The sequence below is a fragment of the Megascapheus bottae genome, chromosome 24, assembly GCF_031878675.1.
Source record: "Megascapheus bottae isolate mThoBot1 chromosome 24, mThoBot2.hap1, whole genome shotgun sequence".
Lineage (NCBI taxonomy): Eukaryota > Metazoa > Chordata > Mammalia > Rodentia > Geomyidae > Megascapheus > Megascapheus bottae.
The window spans coordinates 11,367,244-11,382,657 of NC_143532.1; the positions used below are offsets into that span (position 1 = coordinate 11,367,244).

The following is a 15,414-nucleotide window of genomic DNA, read 5'->3' on the forward strand; positions in this document are numbered from 1 at the left end:
AAAAGCAATGTCAGCTGATGCTGGGAGAAAGTACATTTGTGCCAAATATTGGGGGAATTTTTGGTATTGACATTTAAAATGTTTGCGAAGCACCAATGGCTTACACCTGTAATCCTAGCTACTTAGGAGGCTGAAATCTAAGGATCATGGTTTGAAGCGAGCCCAGAATCTGAAACTCTTGTCTCCAATAAACTACCAGCCAACCAACCAACCAACCAACAAAAGTACAGCTAGGGGGCCTGGAGTTTGGCCTAGTGGTTGAGTGCTTGCCTAGCATGCACGAGGACCTGGGTTCAATTCCTTGGTACCACATACATAGAAAAAAGCCAGAAGTGGTGCTGAGGCTCAGGTGGTAGAGCTCTAGTCTTGAGAAAGTCCAAGGACAGTGCTCAGGCCCTGAGTTTAAGCCCAGGACTGGCAAAAAAAAAAAAAAAAAAAAAGCACAGCTATGGCTCAAGTGGAAGAGCAATAGCCTTGAACAAAAACAAAAACAACCCCCCCCCAAACCAAACATTTAAAATGCTCACACTTTTTTGATATAGAATTCTGGTCTAAGATTGGTTGTATGGAAACACCTCAACATGTAAAGTTATATTTAAGATTCATTGGAAATTAGAAATAATTGGGCATCTTTAGCCAAACAATTAACCAAGGAAGTACTGTGAGTACTAAGAGTACTGAAGTGAGTGTTCCAAGGTATGTAGAAAAAACAAAATCGGTATAGGCCAGGTGATATGGCGCATACCCACATAGTCGTAGCATTTGGGACGCAGAGACAGAATTGTGAGTTAAAAGTCAACCTGTGTTGGGGCCGGGAGTTTGGCCTAGTGGTTAAGGTGCTTGCCTAGCATGCATGAAGACCCGGGTTCGATTCCTCGGTACCACATACATAGAAAAAAGCCAGAAGTGGTGCTGAGGCTCAAGTGGTAGAGCTCTAGCCTTGAGAAAGTCCAAGGACAGTGCTCAGGCCCTGAGCTCAAGCCCAGGACTGGCAAAAAAAAAAAAAAAAAAAAAAAAAGTCAACCTGTGTCTCAAACATTAACAAGGAAGAATTCAACAAGAACAAAAAAGCCACCAGGTGCCAGTAGCTCAGACCTGTAGTCCTAATTACTCAGGAGGGTTGAGATCTGAAGACTGAGGTTCAAAGTCAGCCCAGGCAGAAGAATCCATAATGCTTATCTCTAATTAACTGCAAAAAAAAAAAAAAAAAAATCCCCACCAAAATGCCTGTTTCTATGGTTTAGGTGGTAGAACATTAGCTTTGCACACAAAAGCCCAGAGACAGCGCTCAAACACTATTCAAGGACCGTTAAAATAGGATCATTAGTAAAGATCTGGAGGGGCCATGGGCCATGCTTACTGAGAAGCCATCGGACAAAAGTGGAGGTGCCTGAGGTCATTTTTGTTATTCACAAGGCACTCAGCATGAGGTGTACATGCCCACTGGGGCATCCACCTCAGGCATCCTTCTCAGGCAGGCAGAGGACAATCGAGGGGACACTAGATGCTGCCTTCACAAAGTCAGTGGGGTTCAAGCAACCCACATGCTAAGGTGCATGTGTGCATGTAAGCACTCATTTTTGCAACCTCTGGGTAGATGAAAGGCATTTGCTTCAAGGCTCACTTGTGGGTAGGAAGCTCCAGCAATAGTCACCAAATGTCCACAGCATGTCCTGGAGGGCCTCCTAAGTCCCTGTGCAGTCTTGGCCAGGATACAGGACACCAAGAGCCACATATCACCAAAGGGAGACAATTACTTGTTCTACATGGTGATTGTATGTGACAAGCTCTGGATGGTGAATGACTTTGCAAGCTGAAACAAGACCAACTGATCTTGGGCCTCTGTTATCCATGGGGACCACAGAGGGCCACCTGGGGGAGGGACACAACTGAGTTCTGGATTAGCACAGAACTATTGAGTTATTACAGTAAGCCAGGGAGGGATACAAGATGTGAAAGCCCCCCATCATGAGAATCTGCCCTCTCCTCTTGCCAGTGTAGATATAGACCACAGCCCTGAGGCCTCACCAGAAGGAAGAGGTAGCCCCCAGGACTGTAAGAAGCCAGGCACATTGCCTTTCCATCCTCCAAGAAAGACTGGAGTCCTTCCCTGTTCTCTTCTGAGCGCACTGCAGTAACTGCTGCGTGTGACTGCAGCAGGCAGGCTGCAGATCCTGGCCTGCTGAGGACACAGCGGTCTCTTGAGGACGTGGCTGCTGCTGGGGGAGGAGGGGTGGCAGTATATGGGGATGTAAGGGGAGAATGGCCACAATGGCCCTGAAGACTGGGCTCTCTGAGCCCACCCTGGCACCTGCCTGCAGGTTATCTCCCTGTGCTCAGCCAAGGGTGGGTTTCAGTGGACAAAGTGCAGTTTGTCTGGATCAGGTGAGTCCCTGGCTTAATCCCACAAATAATCCATTTTTCCCTGTGGCAGCCACTAGCGAGACAGGCAGGTGGTAGACAGTGCTTCATTCAGAAAACCCCTCAGACACACAAGGACAGGGCAGGGGTGCACTGAGCCAGGGCAGCCTATACATTTATTCTCCTCCTTCTGCTGCCAGAAAGCCACCTTAGGGCGGGTGGGGAGTAAAGGGCTACTCCTCAGGGTGGAGAGGAAAAGGGGCTGCTTAGGGCTAATGAGCTGCCTGGTCTCACAGCACTTAATATCGTGGTCTCAAAGCACTTTCTAAACTCAAGCTGAGATGGTTTCAGGTAAAAGTGGTTCTGCAGTTGTTACCCTTTCCCTAAGGGATCACCTCCCTCTCCTCATCCCTTTTCCCTCTTCCTCCCTCAGCAAAAGTCATCCCAAACCAGGCTCTATCTCAAATCTGCCAGACTTGTCCTGACCTCCAGGCCTTCAAGCTTGTATTCTCTTCTTCTGGATGTTTTTGTGGCTGCTACTTCATCTGTACAGCCCGCACACTTCCAGCCTCCTTCTAACTTCATTTCTTCACAGCTTTCCTCGACATGAAAGTCCTATTTCTTCTTCTTTATTTCCTTCCTTCCCCCTTCCCTCCCACTCCTCCTCCTCCTCCTTCTTGCACTGGGGCTTGACTCAGAGCCTCCACAATCTCATTCAGCTGTTTTGCTCAAGGATGGTTTTTTACTATTTGAGCCACATCTCCACTTCCAGCTTTTTGGAGGTAAGAGTCTCATGCACTTTTTTGCTCAGGCTGGCTTTGAACTTTAATCCTCGTATCCTGAATAACTAGAATTACAGGTATGAGCCACTGGCATTCAGCTGGTTTATCCTTTTTTGGTTATCTTTTAGTTGTAATTAAAATAAAGTGGGCACAATTCATCAAGTGGCACAATCCTATAATCCTAGCACCAAGAAGGCTGAGGTGGATCATGAGTTTCAGCCTGGATTTGTAGCAATGTTGTCATAAAACACCAGAGCAAAAAAATGACTGGAAAAATAGGCAAATAAAGTATAGTCCACAACTCTCTATCTGAAAGTGTTTGAATAAACCTGGCATCAGGCCACTAGAATGTAGCACTTTCCTCCTGCACTTGCTTCCACTCTATTGTCTCAGCATTCAGAGTTCTACACCAGAGGGCTGTGCAGATCAGGGACTCTGTGATGTTTTGGTCTTTGCTGCTGGTAAGAAAGACACCTCCTTGTAAGCAGTAGCAGAGGAAGAGGGGGAAAATGTCCCTGAGGACAAACAGGATTTACCCTTCTTCTCTGGAGGACCCAACCAGCTTGATTCTCTTTCCTGGGGGACCAAAGCTTCCTCCATTCCACATCTTTCCGCCTTAATATCAGAGTATCAGATTCAGACCTAATGTTCTTTCTAGCCAAGACAATTTGATTCTGTTTTCCATGTTTTAGCAGCTATTTTTCTCTTTTCTACATCTGCAACTCAAACTCAGATGCTCTTTAGTAGCCAAAGATATTTGCTCCTCCTTATCACAAAGAAGGATAATGTCCTCATGAAAGAACATCAAGATAATTGAGGGGGAGGGGATGTGGGTGAGGGGAGGGGAAGAGGCAATTTTTCCAGTTGCAAGAGAAAGGTCAATTAATGTCGTGTAAGCATTTATTTCCACCAGGAGCCCTCATTCTGTAAATACCACAGGATAGTGGAAAAAACAAACAAAACATGCCAGGAGTTTGGCCTGGTGGTAGAGTGCTTGCCTAGCATGTGTAAAGATCCGGGTTCAAATCCTCGGTACCACATACATACAAAAAGCTGGAAAGGGTACTATGGCTCAAGTGGTAGAGCTCTAGCCTTGAGAAAGTCCAAGGACAGTGCTCAGACCCTGAGTTCAACCCCCAGAACTGGCAAAACAAAAAACAAATGAACAACAACAAGCCCCCCCATAAAACAACAACAAAAAATCTGTGTAGATCAAACTTTGTGTTTTGTTTTTTTTTCTTTTAACTGCACATACTTCAGGCAGGGCAGCTGCTTTAAAAAAGTTGCCCCAAAGATCCAAATGACCAGGCCATGCAGCCACCTTAGAGTCTGCCATCTTGCCAGCGTAAAAGAGGCAGCATGGCCACCTGCTGGAAGGCACGAGCATTGCTCAGTCTGCAGGGTCCCACTGTCTCCTCCAGGGCAGGTCTAAGGCAAGACCACAATCTTCTTCTCCAGCTTCTGTGGTGGGAACAGGAAGTTTCTCATGATCTCATCCAGCTCCTCCAAGGCCAGCTGGGCATGGAGCTTGGCCACATTGTCAGGCTCCAAACGCACCACGTGCTTCAGCAAATGGTAGAGATCCTTGAGAACATCCCTTAGCACCTGTAGGAGAGAAACAGTCACGACCATCTGTCTACTGAGACAAAACCCGCAGGTTTCCTGAAGAAGTGATGCTTGAGAGCTAGAGGTATGGCTCAAGTAATATAGTGCCAGGCAAGCAAGAAAGCCAAACAAGTGAGGGTCCTCAGTTCAAACCCTGGGACTGGCAGGAAAAAAAAATAGTAGTGATGGTTCAGGTAAATGTAGGGCAAAGCTGCCTTTCCCACAGCTGCCCTCCTGGCTGCCTCTATCTTCTTCCTTTCCTCCCCCAAGCTTTCATTCAACTCTCTGGAACGTGACCTGTGAAGTTACACACAGTCCTGTGCTAACAGGGTCCCATGCTGCTTAATTTAATGATCTGTTATTGCAACCTGAACACTCTGTAAATGAAATCCAGTGAGACACAATGGAGCATGTGTAAGAGCCAAGTCAATAGGCATATGTCCACCATTGGTCACTAGGATATTGGCTGTAGTGGTCACTATGCCCTCGGAGTACAGAATTCTGAAATATTCGCAAATGTATGGGAGTTCAATAGAAAAAGGACAACCCATAGTTCTTTCTTCCTTCACTCCTATTTTCAGTAATTCAAAGGTGGAAAGTGTTGAGAGCAGGTGCATGTATCAAGGAGTGACATAAAGAACTCGTTTATGTCATGTAGTTTCCACTGTTCTGCAAAGGAGGAAATACATATGCATATACCAGCTCCGGAATACAAATTGTCTAATCTTAGTGATTGTGCATATGAATTAAATGTTCTTCTTATATTTGCATTTGAAATTGGCACTGCACAAAACAAGATGAGCTGTAAAATTCATGCTAATAATTTCATCTTTTAATTTTTCTCGACTCAAAACAACATTAATAGCAAATACTAAAGTACCATGATGAGTCCAGAGAAAGAAACTGTAAGCTGGGCATGGTGGCTCACGCCTGTAATCCTACTCAAGAGGCTGAGATCCCAGGATCTTGGTTTAAAACCAGCCCAGGCACTAAAGGCCGTGAGACTCTTCAATTAACCACTAGAAAACCAGAAGTGGTGCTGTGGCTCAAGGGGTAGGGCGGCCTTGAGCTGAGAGGGACGGTGCCCAGGCCCAGAGAAGCCCCATGAAGAGAGAGGGGGGAGGGAGGGAGGGAGGGAGAGAGAGAAAGAGAGGGAGAGGGAGGGAGGGAGAGAGAAACAACTGTGGAAGAAAACAACTTGCACTGTCCTTGAGTTTTTGTTTTTGTGTTTTTTTTTTTTCTCTCAAGGATAGTGCTTTACCCACTTGAGTTACAGCTATACTTGTGGCTTTTGTGTGTGTGTGTGTGTGTGTGTGTGTGTGTGTGTGTGTGTGTGTGTTTGTTTATTGGAGATAAGAATCTTATGGGATTTCCTGCCTGGGTTGGCTTCAAATCTCGACCCTCAGATCTCAGCTTCTTAAGTAGCTAGGATTACAGGTATGAGGGGCTGGGAGCATGGCCTAGCATGTATGAAGCCGTGGGTTTGATTCCTCAGTACCATATACACAGAAAAAGCCAGAAGTGGTGCTGTGGTTCTGGTGATACAGAGTGCTATCCTTGAGGAAAGGCTCAAGGACAGTGCTCAGCCAAGTCCAAGCCCCAAGACTGGGGGAGGGAGGGGAAGAGGAATAGGATTACAGGCATGAGCTACTGCCACCCAGCAAATTCTGAATTTTGATAGTGGGTCACACAAGATGGCAGCAGCTGTCCAACATCACCTCATCCCTGACAGCTGCTCCTCAGGTTGCTGCTGAGACACAACACGAGTCAGGTCTCCTGGGTAGATATATGAACCTAACTAGGGCTCTGTGCTCCCACCCTTGTAACCTCTCTTTGCATGATGAAGTCCTGCTTTCCTCAAGGAAGTACTATCTTTCCCGGCTGTATGAAAATGGACATTATTCTGGGAAGAGGATGACTTCCCACGGTGACTGCGTCATGATTACTCATTCATTAGGACAGGTCTACCTGGTGCCCAGGCAGTAGGCTTATGACATAAAATGTGGAAAAATAGACAAATCCACCCCCTTTGTCAGCCCCAGCCTGGGGAGGGGGGGGGGACAGGTACACACACCTCACTGTGCTCTCTGCTCTGAGATAAATGCTTCTATTCTGTGCAGGCAAAGGAAGTCCCTTCTCCTTTGGAACTGGGCCTTCATTTACTGAGTGGCAGCAAAGAAGGGCTTTGGGAAGCTCTAGTAAGTATCTTCATTCCCAAGCCACTTCAGAGAAAGGTAATTGATAAGCAAAACCAGCTTAAAGACCAGTTTCTAATCCTCTCTCCAGGGTATTCTAGCGGAAAGCATCTCACACACAGAAATGCTAGGGTCTCCACTCAGTACATGGTCATCTGTTCTCCCTTCGAACAGAGGAACCGTTTACCTTGTCAGAAGTATCCTAAGACTTTCTGCCCATTCCTACAGCCTCCTAACTTCAAAGAAACACACTTTTACCTTATTGAAAGGGGAAGTCCTGAGGTGTTCTGTTCATCTGGGGTGTGGGTAGGAATTTTCCTCTTGGCACTGCTGTGTCTTTAACGTAACAGTAATGCTTGTGCAAATACTACTTCAACCTTGAGGGGTGCAGAGCTTCTGTTATCAGGCACTAGAACTCCTTTTTTAGGTAACTGAGTGTTAAGCAAAAGTTCCTTCTTAATTAATGGGTCTATTTTAGCAACCCACCCTCATACAGCTTCTCCCCAACCTCAGTAACTCCAGGGATCCCACACATCACTGGACTTCCTTTGGACTCCCCAAGGATCAAAGCTTCCTGCCAGCCAGGGATTGTCACCAAATCCCATGGATCAGGGGCTGAATACAAGGAGAGTTCAAAGGTAAAGTTACTCACAGGGGCCTCTCAGGTGGGCAGGATATAGGCAATCCAGCAGAGGAAAACCTCTCATTAAGACTTCAACACACCTGCCATTCATCCCTGGCAGCCTGGAGCTCAGGGACTCCCAGGGAAAGGAAGGGGGAGGGGAGAGGTGTAGGTGGGGTGGCTAGTCTCAACCAGCTTAGTACAGCAGGTTGAAAGAAGCATTCTCTCCATCTGAGCAGCTCTTTGGCCAGGGATATCTTTTTGTTTGGTGTTATGGATCAAATCCAAGACATTGTACATGCTAAATACACTTTCTTTCACTAAGATATCGCCACTCTGGCTAGAGAGAGATTTAAGTACCCTCACTCCTTGTCTGAAAATTATGGAAGGAGATGGAGCTCAGGAATTTATCAAAGAATTGTAGAGTGTGTTATACACACACACACACACACACACACACACACACACACACACACACACACACACAGCTCTCTATATACCTGCACAGTACCCTATGTCCTTTGCCCCACATTGTTTGGTGCCAGTTTCCCTCAAACACACAAAGCCTCTGGGGTGAGAGTGTTTGAGACTGGAGTGGCTGAGAAAAGGCAGGAAGAGGCAGGGCTTACTGAAAGGGAACAGCTAGAGCCAAAGACTGCCCTAGGCACACAGGTGCAATTTCAATGCGAAGAAAGGCAGGAAAGCAGTGTTTGACAATTTCAATAAGCTCAGCTCAACATCCCTGAAGAGGATGTATCCTTGAGTTCAGATCAAAAGAAGAATGCAGGACAGATACCTTTCTTCTTTTTACTTCCTAAATGTATGTATTTATTTCATTCTAAAAGCCATAAACAACAATGAAGAATTGATGGAAAATAGAGAAGAAAAAAGCACATCTCTTGTTAGACCCTGTTTTATTAGCAAGGGCATTTAGTACTGAATAGATTTAGTTATTATTTGTGTGTACGTGTGCATGCATGCATGCGTGTGTGTGTGTGTGTGTGTGTGTGTGTGTGTGTGTGCCTGTGTGTGTTCAGATCCTGGGGCTTGAATTAGGTTCCCTGAGTTTGTTTTGCTCAAGACTAGCACTCTACCACTTTTGGGTGGACAGTGAGAGAAAAGTCTCATGTAGCCAGGTGCAGGTAGCTCTCAGAAGGCTGAGATCTGAAGATGGCAGTGCAAAGCCAGCCCAGGCAAGAAACTCTGTGAGACTTTTTTTTTTTTTTGCCAGTCCTGGGCTTGAGCTCAGGGGCTGAGCACTGTCTTTGGATTTTTCTCAAGGCTAGAGCTCTACCACTTGAGTCTCAGCACCACTTCTGGCTTTTTTGAGTATGTGGTACCAAGGAATTGAACCTGGGTCTTTGTGCATGCTAGGCAAGCACTCTACCACTAGGCCAAACTCCCAGCCTCTGTGAGACTCTTATCTCCAATTAACCACCAGAAAATTGGAAGTGGAACTGTGGCCCAAAGTGGCAGTGTGAGCATTGAGTGCAAAGGGGCTTGGGTGTTGTACCTGAGGTTTTCTGCTCAAGGCTAGCACTCTACCATTTTAAGCCATAGCATCACTTCTGGTTTTCTGGTGGTCAATTGGAGATAAGGGTCTCATAGCCTTTCCTACATGGGCTGGCTCTGAATCAGGATCCTCAGATCTCGGCCTCCTGAGTTGTTAGGATTACAGGTATGAAGTATCAGCTCCTGGCTTCCAGGTACGAAATTTGTTCTCTTTCTCTCTGAGAAAGGTCTTGATATGTCATCCAGACATGGAGGCATAGAGGTCAAAATGGGGGCTCCTGCGAGGCACTGGTGGCTCATTCCTGTAATCCTAGCAACTTAGGAGGCTGAGATCTGAGGACTGCAGTTCAAAGCCAGCCTGGGCACTAAAGTCCGTGAGACTCTTATCTCCAATTAACCATCAGAAAACTGGAAGTGGCTCAAGTGGCAGAGCACTAGCCTTGAGCTGACGAGCTCAGGGACAGTGCCCAAGTCCAGAGTTCAAGCCCCATAACCCACAAATGAGGGCTCCTAGATATTGAATGAAAGCTAGCATCTCAGTGTAATCCCAGCTATTTGGAAGGGTGAAATGGCTTGAACCTAGGAGTTGAAGACTAGCCTGGATTAAAATGTAGTCAGACTCTATTTTGGAACAGTAAGAAGGGAGGAAAAGAGGGAGAGTGGGAGGAAGACAAGTAGACCTATGTGTGATTTTGTGGCTAAGGGAAGGAGTGAACAGATGAGTTAGAGGGGAGAGTCTAGGATCATCAACAGAGAAGAACTCAGCAAATAATTCCAAAATTGTATGCAAGAGGCTATGCTTAGTATCCTAGGGCAATGCCTCTGGAGCACACACCACAGATGAAGGTAATATGCAGCATGAACCTGGGAGGGCTGAAGTGAACCATTCCTCCCAGGAATCTTTAGCAAACAGCTTTCCTTCCCGGTACCCTGGTGACTTCACCTGTAAAACTGGGGAATAACACTCCTTTACTTGAAGGTGCTTGTTGAAAATCAATGTGAAAGTCAACACTGACACTGGTAAAGATGTAAGCACAAGACTGCATTCGATGGATGTTAAGTAATGGTGTTTGTCAGTCTCCCCATCAATAGCATGACATCTGTGAGGGCCAGACCAATGCCCAGCTTATTACTATCATATTGCTGAGGCCTGGAGCAAGGAGGGAGGAATGAAGGAATGAATGATATTGCTGCTCCTTGCGTAGCACTTGATAGGTGGAACATGTGGTCCTAGACCTTTTATCTAATAACTCACTTCATCCTTACAAGAACAAATAGGAGATGAACTATGACAGCTCCACTTTGCCCAGGGTCACATAGCTAGTACCAGGCAGAGCCAGGAGTCAAACCTTGGACAGCCTGACACTGGAGCCAGTATCCTCTTCAAATCACCACACTATTCTGCATCCACAAGTAGTTATTATTCCCACTACTAAGAAGTGGGGTGTGTGAAACACACATATATGTCTATTATGGGGCTCTACAGAGATAATGTATGCAGCAGTGTTTGCTACCATAAGCAAATCCCAAAGATTATTATTATTATTGCCATCACATTGAGATAGCTGAGTGTTACCAATAGGCTAAGAAAACAAGGGGCAAGGCTCAGCTATGAAAATACCAGAGAAAAGCCAATAAATGAACAAAAAAGTGGCCAGGCTTGTGCATAAGTGATGGGGAGCTGGAAGCAGAAGGGTGTAATGGGGGGAGGGGAGGAGAAAGGGAAAACGCATAGACTCCAGTTGTCTGAGGTGGCATTGGGCTAGCATTAGAGTGCAGCCCATTGGAGCACCCTGATTGTATTGTGCAGAATTGAGGGCACCAGGAAGAAATCTGCTGGGCCAGCAAGGAGAGGCAAGTAGCCTCTCCAAGGTAATGAGAAGCAGCATGGAGGCAGCAGTCCCCACCCTATTCAGGAGCTCTGCCCTGAAGAATGCTGTATTCCAAACCCCAAAGCTTCACTTTGATGGATCCCTGAAAAAAGAAATTAGGGCCAATTCAAAGAAAAGCACCAGGCTTTTGAGATATGTCGCTAAAGCTCTGCGAGGGTCAGCGAGAAAAGGCAGGATTACTGATGTCTATACAGGGTTTCCAGTCATGCCTGACACACAGAGAACCTCAGATGCGCTGAGCTCAGGGAGGCATTATTAACTACAGGTTACTGAACCTTTGAAAATCCTTCAATTTTCACAGTATCTCCCTGCTAAACCTAGAGATAAATGGCAATTTTACCCTTCTGGGACCATGTCTGACTGTTAAATGGAGAGAGCATCCCCAGTGTGAACTGGAGATGAGCCGGGAAAGGAATGGCGGGGCTGGCACCAGATTTTCATGGAAACAGTAAAGAAGAAATAGTCAACTGGTCAATTGCCAAAAATGTTGCAGAGACACAGACAGGCCAGGCAGGGTAGAGACAAAGAAGAAGATGGCAGCTGGCGGTCAACCCCTGGCAGGGGTGACAGCTCAGGGTCCTAAACAAAAAAGCAAGCTGTCACACACCTAAAGTGCATGCTGCTATCAGGCGAGTTCCTGCTAGGCTCACTGGAGGCTTAGCAGGGCACAGACGGTGCAGCTGGCTGGCAGCAGAGACAGGAACAGCCACTGCTGCAGAGGTAGGAAAGGCAGTGGCGGCATCTTTTAGAATGTCTTTAAATAGCAATCTAAGGAAGGCGGCTGCTTTCCTGCTCCCCCACAGGCACTGAAATAGAACAAAGGCAGCAGGGAAAATGGCTGAAGCCTATTGAAGCCTATGCAGAGATAGTGGACTACTGTTTGCTGTTGTGGGGGAAAAAGACTGGCAGTGCCCTCCTTCAAAGTGCAGTCAGTGGCTGGGCGCAGTGGCTCACGCCTGTAGTCCTATCTACTCAGGAGGCTGAGATCTGAGGACTGTGGTTCAAAGCCAGCCAGGGTACTACAAAGCTATGAGATTCTTATCTCCAATAAATCATTAGAAAATGGGAAGTGGGACTGTGGCTCAAAGGTAATGTGGCAGCCTTGAGCTGAAGCACTCAGCGACAGCGGCCAGGCCCAGAATTCAAGCTCTATCACACACACACACACACACACACACACACACACACACACGCACACGCACACGCACACACACACACAAAAAAGTGCAGTCAGTCACCAGCTGAAGCGCTCAGGGACAGTGGCCAGGCCCAGAATTCAAGCTCTATCACACACACACACACACACACACACACACACACACACACACACACACACACACACACACACACACAAGTGCAGTCAGTCACCGCAGGCGGGGTATAGGCTTCATTGTCCCCTGCTTGAGTATCTCCATGCTGGCACCTGCTGAGGGCAGCACAGTTTGTTTCCTTTCAGTCCCTAAAAAAAAACTCTCCTGCTTGGAACTAGACAGCACCTGTAAATGGCTTCTACTTCTGTGCACTGAGCAATTTATTCAAATGGCATCTCATCAACTACAATGCAGGTATTCTCGTCCACTTTTCAAATCAAGGAAAGGTGTTGGAGATTTGCTCAAAGATGAGGCTAGAACTCAAATCTGGATGTCAGGTCCAGTGTTACAAACCCTGCTTTCATTAGGAATTCAGATATGCAGGGAGACCATGCCAAGAACCCGGTCCTTCTGCATCATCAGACTTGCTTGTTTGTGGTGTCTGGTTGATGATAGAATGGAGGGGGCAGCAAGATGGGTTAGGGGTGATTCCAAGGTTCAGGGTACCAGTTTGCTTTGGGACTTGCCCTGGTCACAGAGCCTTAGAGTAGCTTAAGTTAGCTGTACATCTGTGGGTAGGGGACATGCAGGCTGAACGCTCCATGCCATCTACATGGTGGAACTCAATGTTCCCTGAAGGAAAATTCAGGAATATGGGGTTAGGGGACTGAACCAAAGGCTGGAGAAAACCAGAGGTCTGGCCGAGTCTGTGGTATGTGCTGATATGCACATGGCAGGGACTATGCTGGAGAAAGCAACCCCAGAAAAGTTGGCTACAATGCTTCATTCTCTATTTCTGCTGCACATGAAAAAATCCCTTGAAGGACTTTCTCCCTACTTCCTTCCTCCTCCCTCACTTGGACCCTTCTTCCATCCTTCCTTTTTCTCTCACATGTTTTTTTTGTGCAGGTACCAGGGCTTGAACTCTGGGACTTATACTCAGTTTTCTTACTCATGGTTGGTGCTCTACTAGTAAGGCTTGGCTTTCAGTTCAGCATTCTGCTACTCAATGAAGATGGAATTTCATAGACTTTCTGCATAGGATGTCTTTGAACACATATCCTCTTAGCCTCAACTCCTCAAAAGACTTTCAAAATGGCTAGGGCTCATCTTATATTCAAGAATCCCAATCTCAGGGGTTGGGACTTGTATTTGTTGGTTTATTTTTTATTTATTTTGCCAGCTGTAGGGCTTGAATTTAGGGCCCCGACACTGACCCTGAGCCCTATTTGTTCTCCAGGGTAGCATTCTACCACTTGAGCCACAGTGCTATTTCCAGCATTTTCTGAGTAGTTTATTGGAGAAAAGAGACTCACATGGACTTTCCTAGGCCATTCATTTTGCAGGAAAATGTAAGGATCAGATAAGGTTGTCCCAGTTGCTGGTATAGCCAATGTTACAGCAGAAACCTTTGTCCAGATGGGAGGAATTAAGGGACATACATGTGCTAAAATTTTGACAAGTTTTTATATATAAAATGAGGAGAAGTTAAAATTTTGAAATTCTGGCTGTCTATCAATATTCAATCTGTCATTCTTCCTCGTGACTCTTCCCAGCTAGCTTGACAACAACTATGCACAACCACTACAAAAAAAAAAAAAAAAAAAAAAAAAAAAAAACTTCAGGCATTTCCAAGTAAGAAGAGACAAAATTTCCTCCTTAAGAGAACTTGTTCAGACAACTTTGGATCTTGGGAAACTTAAACACTGACTGGAAGGGTTTGGAAGTCCTAGAACTTTCACAGGGAAAATTAAGAGACATGTCGTCCAGGTCTATTAAAGAAATTATTTCATATCTCTCCTTCTTTCCTGATGTCACAACTGAGGAAGTGTTTGGACGCCATGGTTCCTTGCTGGCACAGATGTGTAGGCTGAGCCCACAGAATCTCTGCTAAGCCTGAGCCCATAGGTAAAGTATTCTAGCCAGTTTTATTTTACCTGAGAAACGTAACATTTCAGTGGAGTCCCTAAAGGATGAGTATAAGTCTATCACATGGATGAGTAGGGTAAAAGAACACATTTGAAGCACAAAAACTATATGAGGATTAGGGAAATGGCTTAAGTGGTAGAACACCTGCCTAATAAGCACTAGGTTTTGAGTTTAAACCCCAGTTGGACCAAGATGTGGAGGCAAATTATATGTGGAAAGAGAGCAAGCATAGCAAACAGGTGGAGCCAGAGTGTTTTGTCTGTCTGGCAAAGGACTCTGGTCTTCATCTGGCACACAAGAAATACTAAAGCAGTATTGATGGAGACAGGACATCCGTGGATTCACACTTGAAAGATCTCTCTGGTTCAAACTCTTACCATCTGAAGTAACTGAACCCCAGTCAACCCACAAAATTAGAGAGAAGGGCCAGTGGTGAAGGAAGAAATCCATTTTTTCCTCAAGTACAACCTCAAGTTAGTTCTAATTACAGTAAACTCACATTTCTAGTGTGTCTGGTTTTGATCAAGTATGTTTTAAAAAGAATGTTTTAACTTCAAAAAGAAAAAAAATTAAAATCCTGCACATACATTGTGAGCCCTAGTAGATATGTAGATTTCAGATACTCCTTTGTTATTATTAGTTGTGTTTAAATTACTGTGTTATTTGAGAGTTCTCTTGTACTTAATTTTGTAAATATCTGTCCCAAAAGCAGTGGTGCTCAAAAAGCAAGGTAAAAATCAGTGTGCTTAACTGAAGTGTTAAAGTGAAAATTCTAGACTTATAGAAAAGCAGCATGTCTTTAGAAAAGTTGGGCAGTATTATGGGAAAAATGTACCAAGTAGCGGTAGTACAGGGCTGAATTCTGCATCCAGAGTATTCATGGCTTTACCTCAATGGCAATCTCTTCAGAACATCAGATAACTTTCAGATTCCAAAGGTTTATTGTAGGTCCTTCAGTATAGCTGAGTGGACAGAGAGTAATAGCCTCAAATCTACTGTTCACTGGTCATGTGATCTGAGTATCTGATTGTAAACTTGCTGGGACTTAATTTTCTTTCCTGTAAGTAGAGTTAATAATCTTATTTCACTCCCAGGGTTGTTAGGAGGCTTCAGAGGATAATGGACTGAAGAGCTTAGTGGTATACAATAAGTATATGTTCAGAGGATGAGAAATCACTTGGAACAGATCTAGATGGGGTTATGAAC

The 15,414-nt window shown here is 45.5% G+C and overlaps 1 protein-coding gene across 1 annotated transcript in view; it reads right to left on the minus strand.

Moving 5' to 3' along the window:
* Positions 1-4,029: 4,029 nt before the first annotated feature.
* Positions 4,030-15,414, minus strand: part of Tango6 (transport and golgi organization 6 homolog) — a 148,250-nt gene continuing 136,865 nt past the window's right edge. Inside the window, exon 18 of the mRNA XM_090357379.1 lies at positions 4,030-4,748. Coding sequence (XP_090213505.1) covers positions 4,572-4,748 — 177 coding nt within the window. The 3' untranslated portion in view covers positions 4,030-4,571. The remainder of the gene's footprint in view (positions 4,749-15,414) is intronic.